This window comes from Puma concolor, chromosome A2, assembly GCF_028749965.1.
Source record: "Puma concolor isolate L17-30 chromosome A2, mPumCon1.1.hap2, whole genome shotgun sequence".
Classification (NCBI taxonomy): domain Eukaryota; kingdom Metazoa; phylum Chordata; class Mammalia; order Carnivora; family Felidae; genus Puma; species Puma concolor.
The window spans coordinates 120,257,942-120,277,343 of record NC_141668.1 but is presented as its reverse complement, the minus strand read 5'-3'; the positions used below and the strand labels follow the sequence as shown (position 1 = coordinate 120,277,343).

Below are 19,402 nucleotides of genomic sequence, written 5' to 3'. Positions count from 1 at the left end.
AGGAGGGCCCTCTTGCCCACATTTGGTGGTGAGGTGATGGATGGCTTCCCTTCCCGGAGGAAGCACTTTCTTGACTAAGAACCAAAGGCTGCAATGAAGTTGGATAGGACAGAGCTTTCTAGATGGAGAAATATGGTGAACAAAGGCCCAGAGGGAGGCCAGAGAGAGCATGTGGGTGAGTAGAACACAGTCGAGTGGGGCTCGAGCATGGCGTTCTGGGGTGGAATGTGGAAGGTTGGAGAATCAGACAGAAGCCACATAGCCAAGGGCCTTTATAAGTTCCATTACAGAGTTTGAGCTTTGTCCTCAAGTCAGTGGAAAGCCATCGAAGGATCTAGAGTGGGGGAGTGAACGGGTAAAACTGCATCTGCAGACTCTAGCTTTGGCTACTCTGTGGAGGACGGGCTCAAGGGGGCCAAGAGAAAAGATGAAGGATTCAAGAAATACCTAGGTAGTGAACAGACTGGGTCTGGAGATTAACCGGATGGAGTTTGAGATGCGGATGGGGAGGGAGGAAGAGATGTCCAAGAAGACTCCCAAGTTTCCTCGGTTGGGCACCTTGGGAGAGCAGGGGTGGCATTTGCTAAGCTGAGGAGAAGCAAAGCAGTGGTGAGGCAGGTAGGGACAGAGAGGAACTCCGTTTGAACACAACAAGTCTAAAGGGCTTAAGGAGTACCAGGATGGTGATATCTGGGCTAGAGAAACAAATGGGGAAGGTGGTAGCAAGCACTCAGATGGTATTTGAAACCATGGAATGACATGGAACCCTGTACAAATGTGCACGACCACATGGCAGAAGAGGCAAATCCTCAGGAGGCCTGGCAAGGCTGAGGCTGGAGGGACGGGACAGGGCTGGGCTCCTCCCCTCCCCCTGGTTACCTAAGATGGCCATTATAGGCTATCCCATCCTTCCCTGCAGAGATGCTGCCCAGGCCTGCCATCCAACCAGCAGGCCCGTGCGCTTGGTCTATCCCAGAATGGGAGACTGCTTGTTCTGCTCTCCTCACCTTCTCCCAGCCCTGGCTCCCTTTGTGTAGGGCGGCTCATTAATAGACTACAAGGCTTGGCTGGGGCAGGGGGTGGGGGCGGGAACAGGGCTGTCCACAGCCAGGATCAGGGGTGGAATTGACTGCTTTGTGGAAAGCTGCCACCCATGGTCTTGGCCACAATGGTACCAGGCTCTCACCATGTCAGAAAGAAGAAGCAAGAGCCACAGATGGAACCCAACATGGCAAAACAGAAAGTTGCCTGGACTTGAGGGTGAGTGTTCACCTGTGTCCACCACACTGCCTACGTGACTTTATGCGGGTCTGTGCATAACCTCTGTATTCTGGCTACTCAAATGGTACCATTAGCCTTGGGATTAAACACCAGAAAACAGCTCCATGGTCATTCATTCAGCAGTTCATCCACTCAATACATTTTTTATTGAATATTTCATATGGTCCAGACCCCAGGGATGTAATTTTGAACACCACAGACACAGTTCCTGCCTCCGCGGAGTTTACAGTATAGTGAGGGAGACAGACACCGCTTAAGAAATCCTGCAAATGTGTGTCAAGTTACAACTGCAGGAAGTGCTAGAGAAAATGGTGCCAGGAGAGCCCATAACAAGAGGACCTGGCCTGGGGGTCCCTGAAGTATCTCTGAGGAAGCAGTTTTTAGGCTGGACTCTAAAGGAAGAGGGCAGGAGCCTGGTAAGGGGGTGGGAGGGGAGGCTCAGGGGACAAGGGCCCAGGCAAAGGGAAGAGAACAGGCAAAAGTTCATGATGGGGTGGGGGAGTTTGGTGCATTTAAGGAACTGAATAAAGGCCAATGTGGCTGGAGTCCAGGAAGCAAAGCAGAGGAGGGGACAGGTCAAAGGCTCCAGCCAGCACATCGATCACCATCCCATTGGCCATCTGGATTGTACCAGAACCCCAGGAAGAAGCACCCAAAGACACATGGAAGAGCTGGACACCAGCCTTCCTTTTCCAGGGGGTTACTTGTCCCTTTTGAGAATGGGACCCCTTTGGCCTGAAACCCAGCTCTCCATTCCAGCACTCATTTCGCCTGCTGCAGCCACACTTTTGGAAGGTGTCACAGTGAACCTGGCCAGCGCTCTCTACTCTAAGGCACATCTTGAGCAGCCTTTCTGCTTTTCCAGTCGTGCATCCCAGTGTCTATGCAGCAGGCAGAAGCAGCAGGCATATACATATGTATGTGAGAACTTTCACATACATATGTATATATATTTTCTTTTTCTTTCTTTCTTTTTGGCCAGAAAACAGCAATGAAAATTTCTGGTGAGTCACAGCTTTCTTTCTTTGGCTAGAGTTGCTGGGTATGAGGCTCCAAGAGAATGCAGCTTAGAGGAGCAAGGTCTTGCCAAGCTGGTGAGCTAGGGAAATGAAATTAGCAGTGAGCCAGCTTCTCCTGCTTCTCAGCTGGGGGCCGGAAAATTCCGCTTTGCAAACAGAACCCATTTCCAGGCCTTCAGAGCCCCACGCTGCAGATGAATCCAAATCTACTGCCCTGGGACTGTGGTTCCTCTGGGAGAGAGGCAAGCTCCTGCAGCTGACACCATCGCCAAGATGCCAAATCCCTGCCTCTGGCTTCCTGCTCCCTTCTAGGACGTTTTTGGGGCTTACGCTGGCTTGCTCAGCAGACTGCTAGCAAAGCTGCCCCTGAAAAAAGGCTCCCTCAATTAGTTCCAGGGCCCAAAAGGTAAGCATAACCTCTTGCTACTTAAGCTGCCCTGAGCAGGATTTGGAATTCATCGCCCTTACTTGGAGCATGAATCGTTAAGTCCACAAATATTACCTGAGTGCCGTCTTATGTGCCAGGCAATGGTAAGCAAAATGAGTCATACTCCCTCATTCATGGAGTGTACAGTCCAGTGGGGGCCTCAGGTGATAATCAAGTCATCACATAAATACATAGAAAATTTCGGGGGACCTGGGTGGCTCAGTCAGTTGGGCGTCCGACTTCAGCTCAGATCATGATCTCGCAGTTCGTGAGTCTGGGCCTTGTGTCAGGGTCTGTGCTGACAGCTCACAGCCTGAAGCCTGCTTCATATCCTGTGTCTCCCCCTCTCTCTGCCCCTCCCCTGCTCACACTCTGTCTCTTTCTCTCAAAAATAAATAATAAACATTAAAAAAAAAGAAATAAAATTGCATCAGTGATAGGGGCTATGAAGGAGAAATGCATGGTACCTCAAGGGTCTATAGTGGGGGCTTACCCCACCCCAGGGAGGTAGAAGTGAGCATCTGTTGACCATGCTGGTCCTTCTTACCATCGAGGCTTCAGTTGAGATGTTTCTCCCGCATGTGGCCTTCCCTGACCCTCAGGGGCTCCCTGGTCCCTAGCACAAACCCCTATTTTATTGTTATTACTGCACTCCCATTCCTGAGATTTGTCCTGTTCATTTACTTTCTGCTTCTGGTCTCTGACTCCTCTCAAGCTTATGTCTATCATGTTCACCACTGTTTCTCTGGAAGGACAGGGCACACAGTTGGCTGAAGAGATGAAAAGTATCCAGAAGGATAAGCTGGATTCACAAGGATGGGCAGATTTCGGTGTAACACAGGGATAAAGAAGAGCATTCCAGCAGTAAGTGTGAAGGCTCCGTGTGCATGGACGCCTTGTAAAACAGAGAGAAGGCATGCGTGGCCAGAGAGCAGAGAGGAGGTAACCAGGGGTGCAGACAAGGCTGGAGAGGTAGCATGAGCTGGGGCCTTGAAGGCCAGGATGAGCGTCTGGGCTGGGTACTGTTGTACACAGCTGCTGTAACAAAGCACTGCACTGGGAGGCTTAAATAGCAGAAATGTGTTGTCTCACAGTTCTGGAGGCTACAAGTCTGAGATCAAAGTGTCAGAAAGGTTGGTTCCTTCTGGGGGCTGTGAGGGAGACCCTGTTCCATGCCTCTCTTCTAGATTCCGGTGGTTGGCTGGCCATCTTTTGTGTTGCTTGCCTTATAGACATATCACCCCAATCTCCGCCTTCGAGTTCACATGATGTTTTCCCTGTGTCTGTGTCCAAATTTCCCTTTTTTATAAGAACACCAGTCGTGCTGGATTAGGGCCCACCCTATGTGCAGGTTAACTTGATTATCTCTGCAAAGCTTTATGTTTCCATATAAAGTCACATTCTAAGGTTTTGGGGTTAGGACTCCAGCATGTAAATTTTGGGAGGACACAGTTCAACCCATAATAGGCTGCTGCCCCAAGTGGATCAGGAGCCCCAGAACAGTTTACATGATCACTCAGGCGTCTTTCATGTGGTCCATCAGAGGAGCGAATGGACCTGGGATACAGAAGATAAAGTCTGACCCCATTAACTGGCATCCAAGGCCGGTCCACCCCACTCCCACCTCCCCCTCTCTGCTTGCAGAAACCTTCTCCAGGCAGTGGATGAAGCTCTGAACCAGGGATGGGTTTCTTCATTTATCTTTTTTTTTTTTTTTTTTTTTTTTTTTTTTTGCCTCCCAAGGAAACTGAGGCCATTGTATTGTGAGTTGGAGAGGTTCTGACTCTGGTTAGATTCTGCTGCTAATCAGCTGTGAGTCCTTGGGCTTGTCACTCTACCTCTCTGAGGCTCTGCTGTCTCATCTATCATATGGATGGATGAGCAACTCAGCGGTCAGTGAGGGTCTTCAAATGTTAACAATATCGACTGTTATTTTCCAAAACCAAAATGCATACACATGAGCTGACAAAGGCTTTTTTGTTCCCAATTCCCCAACTTAATTATTTGAAAAGCCTCACAAGATGCACAAAAATGACGACGGTGAATAGCCATTATGCAGGACCCTTTCATCCCATCTTCAATGACAGGACAATGAGGCTGCTGAAACCCAGGAAGGGGGTAGCTAGCTCTTCCCAGCTCGTGGGCATTCCTGCCTTGGCACCTGTGCATATTCTGTCTTCACTCACTTTGAATGCCTTCCCCTACCCTTTCCACATGGCAAAAGCCCACTCTCTGAAGTCTTGTTCAAAAGGCTTTTCCTTCAGGGATTACCTGAGATCTGTCTAAATCACACATTTCGATCTTCTCAGATGGTCACCTCTGGACACCTTTTATGTTGTTGCTTAGCTGATCAATCGCCACTCACATGTATGGGGCTTGATCCTCTGCTTATTCTAGAAGCCCTTTGAAGGCAGGAACAGTCTCTTGTATTTCCTTGTATTCCTCCAGAGTCCTTGGCAGAATCTAATTCATCCATTCATTCACCTCTTCACTTAACTCGCTCTTCTAATATTTTTTTAAACATCTGCCACATGCTAGGGACAGTCTAGTCACAGTGGATTGAAAAGATGACTAGATGTGCCTTGAGAAGGCTCACAGTCTAACAGGTAAAATTAATGCAAGCCAAGAATTATTACAGCTATTGGTCAGAATTCCTCTAATTTAAGTGACAAATATACTTCAGGCTGGCTTAAGCAAAAATGATAGTAAGTGGAAGTAGGGAAAAATTTAAAGGATAAAACATTGTAATCAAAAAATATAAAGGAAGGGGCGCCTGGGTGGCGCAGTCGGTTAAGCGTCCAACTTCAGGCAGGTCACGATCTCGTGGTCCAGGAGTTCGAGCCCCGCGTCAGGCTCTGGGCTGATGGCTCAGAGCCTGGAGCCTGTTTCCGATTCTGTGTCTCCCTCTCTCTTTGCCCCTCCCCCGTTCATGCTCTGTCTCTCTCTGTCCCAAAAATAAATAAACGTTGAAAAAAAAATAAAAAAAAAATATAAAGGAAGAGGAGGGTGTTGGCCTCAGGAATAGCTGGACCCAGGGGCTCAAAGGATGTTCTCAGGATCTGGTCTTGCTCTCCCCATCTCTTAGCTCTGCTTTCCTCTCTCTGTGTTGGCTTCACTCTCAGGTAGGCCCTCTACAGACCAAAAATACCCTGGCTGCCAGTAATCCCAGTAGAAAGACAGCCTCCACCCCCCATCAGTCCACTAAAAGTCCTGGAATTACATTTTATTAGATTAAAGCTCTGCGACCAAGATGATTCAGAGCCAGTTACAGATTCACCATAGCTCAGGGATGAGTCCCCAGAGGAAAATCTCAATGCTGTTATCAGAAAAAAGGAGGAGGGATGCTAAGCAGGAGAGGGTACTGTGTTATGCTGTGTAAGGAATGGGATCCCAGAGGAGGGAGGGAGGAGCTAATTCTGCCTCAGGGTAGAGGGAAAGTCACAGGAACATTTGCATTGGGCCTTGAAGTACACAGAAGAGGTGCAAAGGGAAAAGATGGGAGCATCCTGCAGGCAGAGGGAAGCCTGAGTAGTGTGAAGCTGTAAAGTCATATAGGACATGGGCTGTTCTGGGGCTAGCTGTCTAGAGCAGGGCTGAGGGAAGGCACAGTGGAAGCAGAGGCAGCTGTGGCAGGAAGGATCTTATACATAGGTCAAGGCTGAATGAAGGTTTAAGTGGGCCAATGATGAGATCACTGGGGCAGGGAGGCCAGGTGGGAAGCAGAGGAGCCATCCAGGTGAAGAGGAAGAGTTTATCCTGGGGCTTCGCCTCAGAGCCACCACGACAAATGGTGAATGTGAGTTTTTAGGGCAAGGAGAATGAATTGAAATCCACTGACTAGAAGCTATCTTTGGCTGATGCCAACCCTGAGAAAGCATAATTCGGAAGGGGAAGGACTACATCCATTGGGTCACCTGGCTGAGGCAGGATCTGCTTACCCATGCTTCAGTGCTGAGTCAAAGGCTGGGGCTCAAATCCCAGTTGTCCTTCACCAGCTGGGTGAACTTGGATAGTTAATTAGACCTTTACTTTCCTTATCTGTAAAATAGGATTGATAACGGCTACCTCACAATGGCACCTTAAGAACTGAATGAGGTAATTCACGGGATGCTCTTAGCATCAAACCCAGCATATGATAATTATTATTGTTGTTATAATCACTATTATTACCACTAGCAGCTCATTAGGTTATTCGGAAATTCCAACGATGGATGTATATAGATATATGACCCATGGTAGGCTTTCCACAAGTGTTGGTTTTCCTCCCCCACTGCAAACTCCCATGTATACTTCAAGACCCAGTGCAAATGGTCCTGGGACTCCCTCTCCACCCTGGAGCAGGCTGATTCACTCACTTGTTCTCACACCTCAAAGTGATGGCACACTGGGTCTGGTGTCCAGCAGCACCTCTGAGCTCCCCCCTTGAACTTGCTAAAAATATTCTTGGCACCAGAATGAAAATCTCTACCTCAATGGGCAAAGCCCGGCCAACCTCATCTTCTCTTTCCCTACAAACCCCTTTGCCTTGGTTTATCCATCTGCAAAATGAGCACACCACTGTATATGCAGTGCTAGCCCTGACCCATGTCTCCTCTGGTTGGTTCTTCTACTGATCACCTGGGGATCCTAAATCAGGACTCACCTTGTCTGGCCTTCAGGTCTCTTGTGTGTCAGGTGGAGATAATGACACCTTTTTGACTCCCAGCTCCACTAGGATTCTTGGGAGGATTTAAGCAACTAAGGCTGGGGAGGTAATTTGCAATGTGTAAGCAAGGTACTGTATAATCTTCCAAGGTCATTATTACCCTATTTGTCTAATGGAATTGAGTCAAAAGTAAACCCCTGCACATTCCTACTTGTTACAATCCCCTTTATAAGATGTGGTTTATATATACAATGGAATACTACTTGGCAATGAGAAAGAATGAAATCCTGCCATTTGCAGCAATGTGGATGGAACTGGAGGGTATTATGCTAAGTGAAATAAGTCAGCCAGAGAAAGACAGATATCATGTTTTCACTCATACGTGGAATGTGAGAAACTTAACAGAAGATCATGGGGGAAGGGAAAGGAAGGGGAAAAAAACAATTTCAAACAGAGAGGGAGGGAGGCAAACCATACAAGACACTCAGATATACAGAGAACAAATTAAGAGTTGATTGGAGAGGCGGGGGAGAGGAGATAGTGGGTGATGGGCATTAAGGAGGGCACCTGTTGGGATGAGCCCTGGGTGTTGTAAGTAAGCAATGAATCACGAGAATCTACCCCCAAAACCAAGAGCACACTGTATACACTGTATGTTAGCCAACTTCGCAATAAAGTATATATTAAAGAAAAAAAGATAACAGTGGACATCATGTCTAGAAGTGAATGGAGAGGTGAGTGGGCTTAGAGTGGGTCATGGGCTTAGGAATCAATAGGCTTCTTCCCCTGATTGTAAGCAAACACCACAATGCCCAACAAGGAATGGCAAGCATGCTTTCAAATGCAGTTATAAATAAAATGCAAATGGCCATAAAAAAAAAATTAAAAATGAAATCTCCTTTATTACATCATCTATTTTTCATTTTTAGAATAAAATTTAAATGATATGCACATATATATTTATATAAAGCATATCATACATAAATAAACCACATCCTGGTTAATACTTTGGAAGTTGCTAATTATAGTCTCTGAAGATTTCAGGAAAGCTGGTGTAGGATCTAGAAAAGAGCCAGAAGGGAAAACTTGGAAGGAGAAAAAGGGGTGTAGCTGTTGCAAAAACCACGGTTTAGGCTGAGATTCCTGCTTTAGAATCCCTCCCAGCAATGAAAACAGAAAGGTGGAAGATGGAAAGGGTAGTGATGCAAGACATTCACTCTCCAGAAGGAGCTAGAATGACTCCGGGGGCGGTCTTACATGGGCTTCAGGCTTTTTGCCTTTCCTGCAAACCCACCATATTTAATACCTCCCTGTTAATTATTTACTTTTTACTTAAGTGAATTTATTTACAAAGGACTTTCCCCAGTCTTAGTTAAAATAAAATTTTAAAAAACCAGCATCACTTGCCATAAATAGAAAGTTAACTGAAGAAGTAAGTTCAAGGAAAACAAAATAGCATCATTCAATCCTAGGGAGATGCTGGTGCCTGAGGTCTGCTCTCTATTTGTGAAAGGGGAGATTAGAGAGGCATAGCAACACACTAGTAACCAAACTGAGACTGTCTCCTTGAGCCAACCACAGAGACTGAAAGAGAATTAAAGAATTCAATATTTATGGTTCATGTGCTATCAGTGATCGCACCCTCATTTGGAGGAACACCAATCTGGTCTGACCAGCCCTCATGTTGCAGAAATGCCCACTTAAAATACTGGATCTTTGTGTGCACCCCTCCACAGACTGGGAGCTCACATCCTCAAGGCAGCCCTTTCCTTGATGGACAGCTCTGGCTACTGGAATGTTCTCTAGGTCGAACAGTTTCTCTGAAAATGCTATCCTTGGACCTCACCTCTCCCCTTTCTGTAGTCACACAAAGTAAGTCTATTTCCTTCATATGTTTAAAGGAAGTATTTGGTAATATCTTGGTCTTTTCAACTACTCATTCAAAAGAACTTCTATCATTGATTAGAGAGGGAGAGAGAGACTAGAAATGACCCCTTGCCTTCAAGCAGCCATCAGACTCAAGTGGGAGAACCAGACATATGAACTGGAACATTCCTTGGTAATCTGACAGTAATAATGTGAGTGACACACAGATCACCATGGGAGGCCAGAGGAAGAGCAGTTGACTGTGGGCCTGGGGTCTACAGCAGGGGCTTCCCAGAGGAAGCAAGCCTTGAGCTGGCCCTGCTGGGATGAGCCAGAGCTGCTCAGGAGGAGAGAAGGGAACCCTCAACACCCACACATGCAGGACTGGTCTAGACCGATGGATGGCTCTCAGGAAACACTAAACTATCCCAGAGAGGTGACGGGATACCCAAAGTCATGCAGTTTGAAGCAGTTTTGCATTTTGGAGCCCAAAAAACCAAGGTCAGAATTCTAGCTCTGCCACATACCTGCTCTAGCCATGTACCTCTGAGCAAATGACTTAACTTCTCAACCTCAATGTTTTCAATGAGAAAGGCAGGATAGTACCTGCCTCAAAGGTCACCATGTTTACCACGAAAGTTAAATGAGGCCACACATGCAAAAGATCTAGTAGAACACTTGGCATGTGATGAGTATCTGAAGGGTTAAACAACCCACACAGCACAGCACCGAGTGATCAGGAAAGGTGTGGCTGGCACACGGTACTGGAAGAATATCAACCCTGGGAGGTATTACCGGAAAGCTATTACTAGTGTGATACTAGTCATAGTAATAGTAGTGACTATGAATGGAGACAGGAGACCCACCTGGAGGACCTTCTCCTTCATCCCACCTCAGTCTAAGCAAACCTTTTGATTCTGAATCCTCAGCCCATTGACAGGCTCCATTTACCTGCTACCAAAGTGCTTCTCTGCTTAGGTTTCACCTGAAAGGCTAAACCTAAATTATAGCATCTTTTTAGGGAAATACTACATCTGCGAGAAAACGTTAGTTGCTCGCTGGAATCCTCCCTCCCAACTGCTCCGTGAAGAGATGCTCCAAACCTTCTTCACGTGGACTATTAAGCATTATTCATTAGCTAGCCACACACCTCCCAGTTCTTTCCAAAATCTGACTTTCCCAACTTTAAACATATTTGAATACAATTCTCTGTTGTCTTCCCCACATCCCCCCCCCCGCCCCGCCACAGCTGTCCAAATAGCAGCAATCAACAACTGGCTAGAGAAAGCATTTTTCTCAGGTATAGCCCATGGAAGGTGAGAGGTATCAAAAACTGTGAAGGTGTCAGGATAGAAGAGGACATCACCTCATACACAGGGCACTATTTGCATGTGGTGCTAATATTCCAGATGGAAATCTGGAGCTGGGCTAGGATGGGGCTTTTCAAACTGGGTCCCAAGCAGTGCTAGTTTGGTGAAATAATAATATTTCAGGGGAGGGAGAATTCTGTGATCATACAGCTTTCAGAAAGAAATCAACAGGCTCATTTATTGCAGAACTTCTCAGAGCCTTCTATCCCCTAACAGGTATTCGGAATCTTTAAGAGGGAGTATGGAATAGGTAGTTGCTCCTAACTCCATTCATGTCCCCTCCCCAAACCTGCCCTCACCCCTAGACATATCAGTGTATTGATGTCTTAGAAAACCCTCCACTGAGGGAGAAAAAGTCTTAGTCCTAGGAAACCTCTGGCTTCCTAGAACTATTCAATTTGTTTCAAGGACATCCACGTACCCCAGAGGCAAGTTTTAAGCCCCCTGTGTGCTGTCCCCCGCACCACACTCCTGCTCAGGAACGGCACTCAGTTCCAGGTCTTGCAAAGGACAAGCCAAGCTCAGGCCAGGGCTGGCTGGGAAAGGACTGTGGGTTACGGACCTGACTCTGGGGAAGAGGAAGGGTCTAGAAGGCTAGCATGGCCTAAAAGTGAGTTGTGACTAATTTATCATCTGGAAAACCACTGCAGTGGGTGCCCTTAAATATAAATGAGCATCAGAATCTCCTAGAGGGCTTGTTAAAATACAGACTTCTGGGCCCCACCCCTGGAGTTTGTCATTCAGCAGGTCTGGGGGAGGCCCGAGATTTTGCATTTCTGACAAGTCCCCACGTGACGCTGCTGGTCAGGACCGCACTTTGTAAACTGATGCTCTAGAGTCCCGACTGCCCAGTCAGGGAAAGCACCATAAAGCCCACATTCTGTCCTCTCAACAACACTGTGCCAGGCATGAGGCACAAGGAGTGGGTGACCCTTTGCCTGAATGGTTTCACCAAGCTCATAAGGCAGCCAGAAGACAGATGTCCCCTTCCCTGCCTCCCACCAGCCCCACGTCAGAGCAACTCCAATCACCACTTGATCTCTGTTCATTCATTCAACTAACATGTAGTGCGTGCCAACCAGATGCCAAAGCAGGTACTAAGTGACCCTAGGTCAAGAGCCACTCTCTCTGCCATCTCTGAGTTCACAGCCCACTGGTTGTCAAAAGGGGATAGACAAGAACACAGGTGATTTCAGCACAGGATGGTAGCTTCTGCCTCGTGCTTCTCAAGTCCTCTGTCAAGTCTCAGGTGGAAGACATCCTTGATTCCTCTTTTCCTGAATCCTACCTTTGAAAGACAACCCAGCAGTGCCCACTCCTCCTTGTCTGCTCTGTCATCACCCCTACAATCGTCAACACCCACCTGCAGAGCAATACTCCCACCCACACCACCCGTCTCCCCTGCTCTACTCATGCCCCCTCCAGTCCAGCGTCATCTTTCAAAAACAGAAATGGGAGGGGCACCTGGGTGGCTCAGTCGGTTAAGCATCCGACTTCGGCTCAGGTCATGATCTCACGGTTTCTGAGTTTGAGCCCCGTGTCAGGCTCTGTGCTGACAGCTCAGAGCCTGGAGCCTGCTTCAGATTCTATGTCCCCCTCTCTCTCTAACCCTCTCCTGCCTGTGCGCGCTCTCTCTCTCTCTCTCTCGCTCTCAATTATAAATAATAAACATAAAAAGTTTTAAAAAAACAGAAATGGGATCATGCTCCCGCCTACTTACAATGCTTCAGTGGCTTCTCACACTCCCCCACCACCATGGTGTTCCAGCCCCACTGGCCCCTCTTCTCCTCCCCCTGCCCCCAGAGCTGCCCTTACTCATTCTCCAGGTCTCTGCTTAAATGCCACTTCCTCAAGGCACCTTCCCTGACTGTTATTCTAGTTCAATGTGGAGACAAAAGAGGGCTGTAATCCTTTGACAGTCCTCCGACAAGAGGAAGGCTTTATTTCCTATCTCCTTAAAGCTGAGCTCAGGCCAAGAGATGGTGTTGTACCAGTTCCAGGCCTAGCACTGAAGAAGATGGGGCTTCCCCAGTGCTCTCTCAGAGTCCGGGATTATGGTGTCTGAAGTCTGACACCCAGCTGAAATACCAGGTAGAGAGGTCCTGATACCACATGGGGAAGGATTCAGCCCAGCTGGGCCCAGCCTTCCAGCCATCCCCAGAAAAGCACATTAAGTAAAGCCATCTTGGACTGTCTAGCCAGAGCAGCCACCAGCTGAATATCGCTCAGTGATCCCAGTCAATGTCATATAAAGTAGAAAAATCACCCAGTTGAGCCCTGTCCAAATTCCTGACCCACTAAACCATGAGTTACTAAGATCTGGGACTAAGTATTGCTGTTACACATAATACTAACCAGAACGCTCTGCATTATATTTACTTCCATCATAGCACCTCCTGGACAACTATACATTTTTTTCAATTGCCCAGGCAGATAAGGACCAAATGGAGAAGGACTGAACTTAGAATCAAGAGACCTGAGTTCTTGTTATGGACTGAATGTCTATGTCCCCTTAAATGTCATATGTTGAAACCCTAGGCCCAGTGTGATGGTCTCAGGTGGTAGGGTCTCTGGCAGATAAGTAGGATTGGGGCAGAGCCCACATGAATGGAATTCGTGTTCTTAGAAGAGTCAACAGAGAGAGAGCTTGCTCTCTCTTCTCCTCGCCATGTGAAGACACAGTGAGAATGAGCGGTCTCCATGCTGAGAGGACTCTAACCAGAACCTGGCCATACTGGCATCCCATCTGGGCTGGACTCACTGGGCCTGAGCTCCCTGTGGCACAGAATTCAAAGAAAGGCTCAAGTGATGGCTCTGAGGATTCACCTGGGGTAGGTTGAACATCTGGAGAACAATATCATCACTTGTCTCTTTTCTACCATCACATTATGCACATTGAGGATGTCTTATTTTCTTAGACTGTGCCATGTGCTGAAACACAAAGATGATTAGAACACAGTCCCTGCTCTCAGATAATGTACCTTCTCTTGAGAGACAAGCACATGTCTTGGGGCATGCCCACGGTTGGTATGGATGGTTGAGGTGGGCACCACGTCCTTTGAACTCTGCTACCTGCTTGCTCTTTGGGGCTCAGTGTAGATGTCACTTCCTCTTGAAAGCTTCCTTGAGTCTGACCTGGTGCTTCCTCTGTGTGCCCATAATATTCTGTATTTGTTGTTTGTTTATTTAGCCATATTTACTGAGCACCTACCAGGTGCCATGCCCTGATTTATAGTAGTAAACAAGACAGGCGGTTCCTGCCATAGTGGAATTTCCTGTCTAATGGAAGAGAGATGAACAATCAAACATAAAAAACAGAAGAAAGAAAATATCATCAAATGATTGCTGTGATGGACTTGCAGCTTCTAGCACCGTGCAAAATAGGTTTATAAGCCACCATGGTCTGTGGTACTTTGTTACAGCAGCCAAATGGACTGACGGTCCCCATCCCAGTTCGGACACTCATTTGCTGTGCAAATCAATTCCCTATCTTGGGCAAATCAATTCTCTCTCTAAACAAAATCTCTCAGCCACAGCAGGCTTTATACACCAAGTATGTTTCTGCCCTCCCTTCCTTACTCCCACTCATTCACAACCCTCCCCCCCCCCCCCATCTCTGTCTGGCACTGGGCCCACTGCACTGGGAATAAACTAACAAGATCTAGGCCCTTCCCTCAAGGCCCTGAGAGGCTACCTGCCAGAGAGATGGACACTCTTAAATGAAGTATCTGTAAGACAGCAAGACAAGCCTTCTCTGGACAGCAGGACGAAGGACCCAGAGCACAGCACAGATCTTGTCCACTGAGCTCCAGAGAGGCAGCCAGAGGTCAGCACTGGTTGGCCCTGGGGTCAAAGGGCAAATCCAGGCATCCCTTAGAGACTCCTGCTTCCAAAGCTGCATTAGCATCGTGCGGAGGGCCTATGCCAGCTGCACTGGCCTGGGCCGACACCCTAATTAGACTTTCATAGTGTGTCAAGCAGCCTGCTTGGCCCGACTGCCAGCTGGGGCTCCTGTTCCGTCTGGTGGCCTCTGTTTAATGAACCCATGAGGGGCTGGGCGAGCTCATTACAGGCAATGCGAAGGAACAGGGGACCCCTGCCCATGCTCCCCTGCTCCCCCGCCTTTCCCCCATGTTCACGCTGAAAATGCAAAGGGAGGAGACTGGCAGGAGCTGAGGCCACAGCCTGACCACACAGCCCTGGATGGCTCCAGTGACAGCTCAGCCAGAAACAAGGGTTTCCGTGCGTGCATCTGTGGTTTTAGGGGAGCGTCCACATCTCTGTTCTCAGGCTGCACCCTGGCCCTTTCTTATCTGAAGCCAAGGAGGCAGAAGGAAAATGACAGTTCAAATCTGTCTCTTTGCAATGACTGGTCCACAGACACGTTTGGACAAGCTGCTTTTCTCAGAGCTTCACTGTCCTCATCTTTAAGATAGGCCAGTAACAGCCACCCAGCACAACGTGCTTGGTTATCACACTCAATAAATTGTCATTGCTGTTGCTATTACTAAAAGATAGGCAAGAGAAGGCACCAAAACATGAGCCATGTTTGCTTCTGAGTGGCAGGACTCTGCGAGTGACTTTTTTCCTCCTATTTGTCTGTATTTTCTAAATTGTATACAATGAGCATTTTACCTTCATCATTTAGGAGGTGAGGGGGAGCACATTTTCTCAAAAAAATCTATCAGAAAAATGAGATTATGTGTGTGAAAGGGCCTGGACACTGCCTGGGAGGAGGTTATTGATAGAAGCTTCCTCCTGCAGCCTAAGTTTGAATAGAAATTGGTTAAAAAAAAACAAGCATGGTATGTGCAAAGATATAATAAATTTTTGCCCCTTGATAAAGCAATCCGCACGAAAGTGAGTGTTCACATGGTGTGGCACAGACCAAAGGAAATGTTTAAGGGAATTTAAAGGAAGGCCTTTAGCAGTACACAAACAAAATATACGTAAGAAGGTGGAAGCAAGCCAGTGTCCCCTGACAGGCGAATGGATAACTACAATGTGCTCTACACATACAGTGGAATATTACTCAGCCTTCAAAAGGGCACACGCTACAATATGGAAGACCCTGGAGGTTATACTAAGAGAAAGAAGCCAGTCCCTAAGGGCAACTACTGTATGAGTCCACTTATATGAGGTGCCTAGTGTAGTGAGATCCGTAGAGGCAGAGAGTAGAATGGTGGCTGCCAGGGTCTGGAGGGAGAGGAAATGGGGAGTTAGTGTCTGATGGGTACAGTGATGCTGCTTTGCAAAAGGAAAAGCATTACGGGGTTTGTATGGTGGTGATGGATGCACAATACCATGAGTATCCTTAACACTACATAATCGTACATTTAAAAATGGTTAACACGGTAGAGTTTATATTACATACATTTTACCACATTTTTTTTTAATGTAGAGAGAAAAACGGGATGGAACCCAGAGGAAGGAGGAATGGGTCGGGGTTGGGGGGGCGGGCGGTTGAAGTAAGTTGCAGATGCCCTGCCTTGAGGGCGACTGGCTGGAGACACAGCAGGTAGAGGAGGCGGAGGTCCTGGCAGCGTGACAGCGGGAGAGAGGGCTGCAGAGCGCCGCCCTGCGGAGCGAACGCTGCCCCTGAGCGGCTGCTACCTCCTACCTGCACTGAGGAGGCTGGCCCCACGCGGGTTCTGGACAAAGCGGTTTTGTCGCTGGCGGACTCGGCCAGCCACATCAGTGCCTCAGCAGATCCGAGCTCACAAACCCCAAGTTTGGAGTGTGAGAAATCAGGGCCCGGGACGTTGCGTATCATAAATTAACAAGGCAGAAAAAGAACCTGGGCACGGCTCCTCCAGAGGAGTAGCAAAGGGGGATGCGTTGAGCATCACTTCCACGGAGAAGAGATTCTGAGGTCACTGTGCTGAAGGAATGGGGAAGTGGGCTGGCTGACCCCCAGATAAAAGAGAACTGGGTAGAGTCAGGATGTCCTGAAAAGGGGGGGTGGGGGGGATGTCACGCTGGCCCAAATAAAGACTAGTACAATGCCTGGTGCATAGTGGGATAGCGGTAGACAATTTACTGAGCATTTACTGTCTGCGCTAAGCACGGCTCTTGTGTTTCTCATCTATTCCCTACAGCATCCTCCCCGCGTGGGAACTATTTGGATCTTCACTTCACGCGCAGGAAGTCAGGCACAGGAAGGTCAGTAACCCAGGCTCGGCCTCCTTTGTGCTTTGCTGCCTCCCACCGGCCCAGGCCCCGGCCCCCTCTCACTTGAACTGGTGCTCCCGGGAACTGCGGATCTTGGAGGAGAAGCGCTCGGCCAGCTTCTCCAGGCTGCGGGAGTACTCGAGCTCAATCTCAGCTTTGCGGCGGAAGAACTCCTGGAGGTCCTGGAGCAGCTGCAGGCGCGACTCGGACTGCTGCTCCAGGCATTTGAACTGCTCCACCAGCTGCGTGCGGATCTCTGCGGGCAGAGGCAAGGCGCAGCGGCGTTAGGCTGTGCTCGGGGACAGCAGTGGGACCCGCCCGGCTGACCCAGGGCCCCGTCGCAGGCACTGCAATTCCTGCAGCCCCCTCCCCGCCGCCACCCTCCGCGTGCCCGGACTCCAGCTTCCGCAGGCACTGGCACAAGGACAGGGCGGCTCTTGTCACGTGGTCTAACCCAATATTTCCCAAAGGTGAATCATTGTATGTCACCACCTTGGTTTTTGCCATATCCATATGCCGCCAACGTTATTGTTTCTTCCACACGATCTAGTAAATTGGCTCACTTTTTTTACTGAAATGAACTTACTTGAAGTGAACGTTTTTGTGTCACTATGCTGAGGGAAAAACTAGGCCCACTTGCCATCCTGGGGCACGGAAAATGAGTTCAATGAAAACAAAAATTTTGTAAAATTCTATCCAGAGACCGATGCTTACCAAAGGCCCTGAGCCCAAGCTGCCTGCTCTCTACCAACAAAAGGAAAATGGGAGTGTGCAAGGCGCTAAAACCCTTCTCCAGATGCAATCGGGCCTGAGAGAGGCTGAGAAGGGGATATGTGTTGGGGGGGGGGGGGGAACTCTTGGGTTTCAGTGTTACTTAAGGCCACATCTGTGTTCCACTTTACATCACCTTGAGGTCCATGCATAAACATCTCAAGTACCCCTAAAGGAATGTCACCCACCCTCCAGGAAATACTGACCGCAAACCAGATCTGTGCAACCAGGGCAAAAGTTCAAAAGCTGGGGAGGTAGAGATAAAAGTCACAGCCAAATCCCAATAACTATGGCCAATCTCATCTTCAAACCCGTAGTGCTGTGCTGTCGCTGCAGCTGTCTCTCTGCTTTAACTCCTTCCCTGCCATCCCACAAGCTACTCAACACCTCAGTCTCCCCACAGCACTCTGCTCACACAAACTCCCTGCTCGAAACACCCCACAGCCTGCTTCTGAGTATTAAGCCCAACTCCTTAGCATGGAATTTAAGGCCACCAGCCACCCAGCCACAAACTTTACTACTCAGGGTTTACCCCCAGTAGACTCTTGAGACCATTCAAACTCGTCCTTGAAATGTCCAATCCCACCTGCATAAACAGGCACTCTGTCTGAAATGATGGCCAACACTATCTCAGCATCCTTCAGAGAAGTGGTCTTCACAGGGGGCCTCCCCATGCTGGGGTACACAAAGGCTTCCCCTGGGGGTATGCAGGCAGGAAAAGTACAAGGGAATCAGCAGGAGATCCTGTTTCCATCCCCACTCTTCCCTGCTCTGCCTGAGAATGTGTCTCAGTCTAGATGGCATGCCTGCCCTCCTTCCCCACTTCCCTCTTCACACCTGCTTTGCAGAAGAAAGACCAACTTCCTCGTCCATTCACAATCTATGGTGCAGTGCCCCTAAGTGTCAAGATATCTGGGTGCCCCCCAAAATGGATGATTTAGCCTGTTGATGTTTGCAAATCTTCCTTTGGCATCATGAACGTTTGCTCCTCAAAGAGTGGTCTGTGGACCAGGGGGCTTGTTAGAAAAGCAGAATCTCAGACCCCAATGCAGAACTTCTGATTCAGAGTCTACATTTTAGCAAGATCCTCAGGTGGTCCTTATGTCCCTGAGAGTATGAGAAGCACTGCCGCCAACCATCCCACCCATCTCCTAATGAGAAGCATTTCCCACACTATTGTACTTTTTATGTTTAGTCATTATTTATCAAATGTGTAAAATATTGATATCATTTTGATAAATTGTGTATGTGATCACTGTAATGACAAATCAATCCAAAAAAAAGATACTTAGAGCTTTTATGGGCAAAGGAAACATTTTAAATGTCCACTTGAATTTATATACATGTTTTGGATCCAAAGAAGTATGATAGAGGGGCAGCTGGGTAGCTCAGTCAGTTGAGCATCTGACTTCAGCTCAGGTCATGATCTCACAGCTCATGGGTTCGAGCCCCACATTGGGCTCTGTACTGACAGCTTGGAGCCCGGAGCCTGCTTCAGATTCTGGGTCTCCCTCTATCTCCGCCCCTCCCCCACTTATGCTTTGCCTCTCTCTCTCAAAAATAAAATAAACATTAAAAAAAAGAAATTTGATAATCAATAAAAGAATTTCAAGTATAAAAATATATTAAGATAAAATTCTGTTAGAGAAATATAAGGGAATTATGAGTCCAAAAAGGTAAAGAAAAGTGCAATATAAAATTTCTGACTCATCTGGGTAATTTTTGATGGATAGTGGTGGATACCAGTGCATTATGGCATTTATCCTATTACCTGGAGATTCCCTCATGACTACATACCCAAAACAAATCCAGAGTTGATGTCCACCAAAAAAATATATAGAAGAATACTTAC

General features: G+C 47.9%; 1 protein-coding gene across 6 annotated transcripts in view; it reads right to left on the bottom strand.

Annotated features, from left to right (window-relative positions):
* Positions 1-19,402, bottom strand: part of SRGAP3 (SLIT-ROBO Rho GTPase activating protein 3) — a 264,333-nt gene that overhangs the window by 120,333 nt on the left and 124,598 nt on the right. For all 6 annotated transcript variants that reach the window (XM_025920885.2, XM_086697528.1, XM_025920893.2 and 3 more), the window contains exon 2: positions 16,843-17,035. In XM_025920885.2, the coding sequence (XP_025776670.1) occupies positions 16,843-17,035 (193 nt within the window). The remainder of the gene's footprint in view (positions 1-16,842; positions 17,036-19,402) is intronic.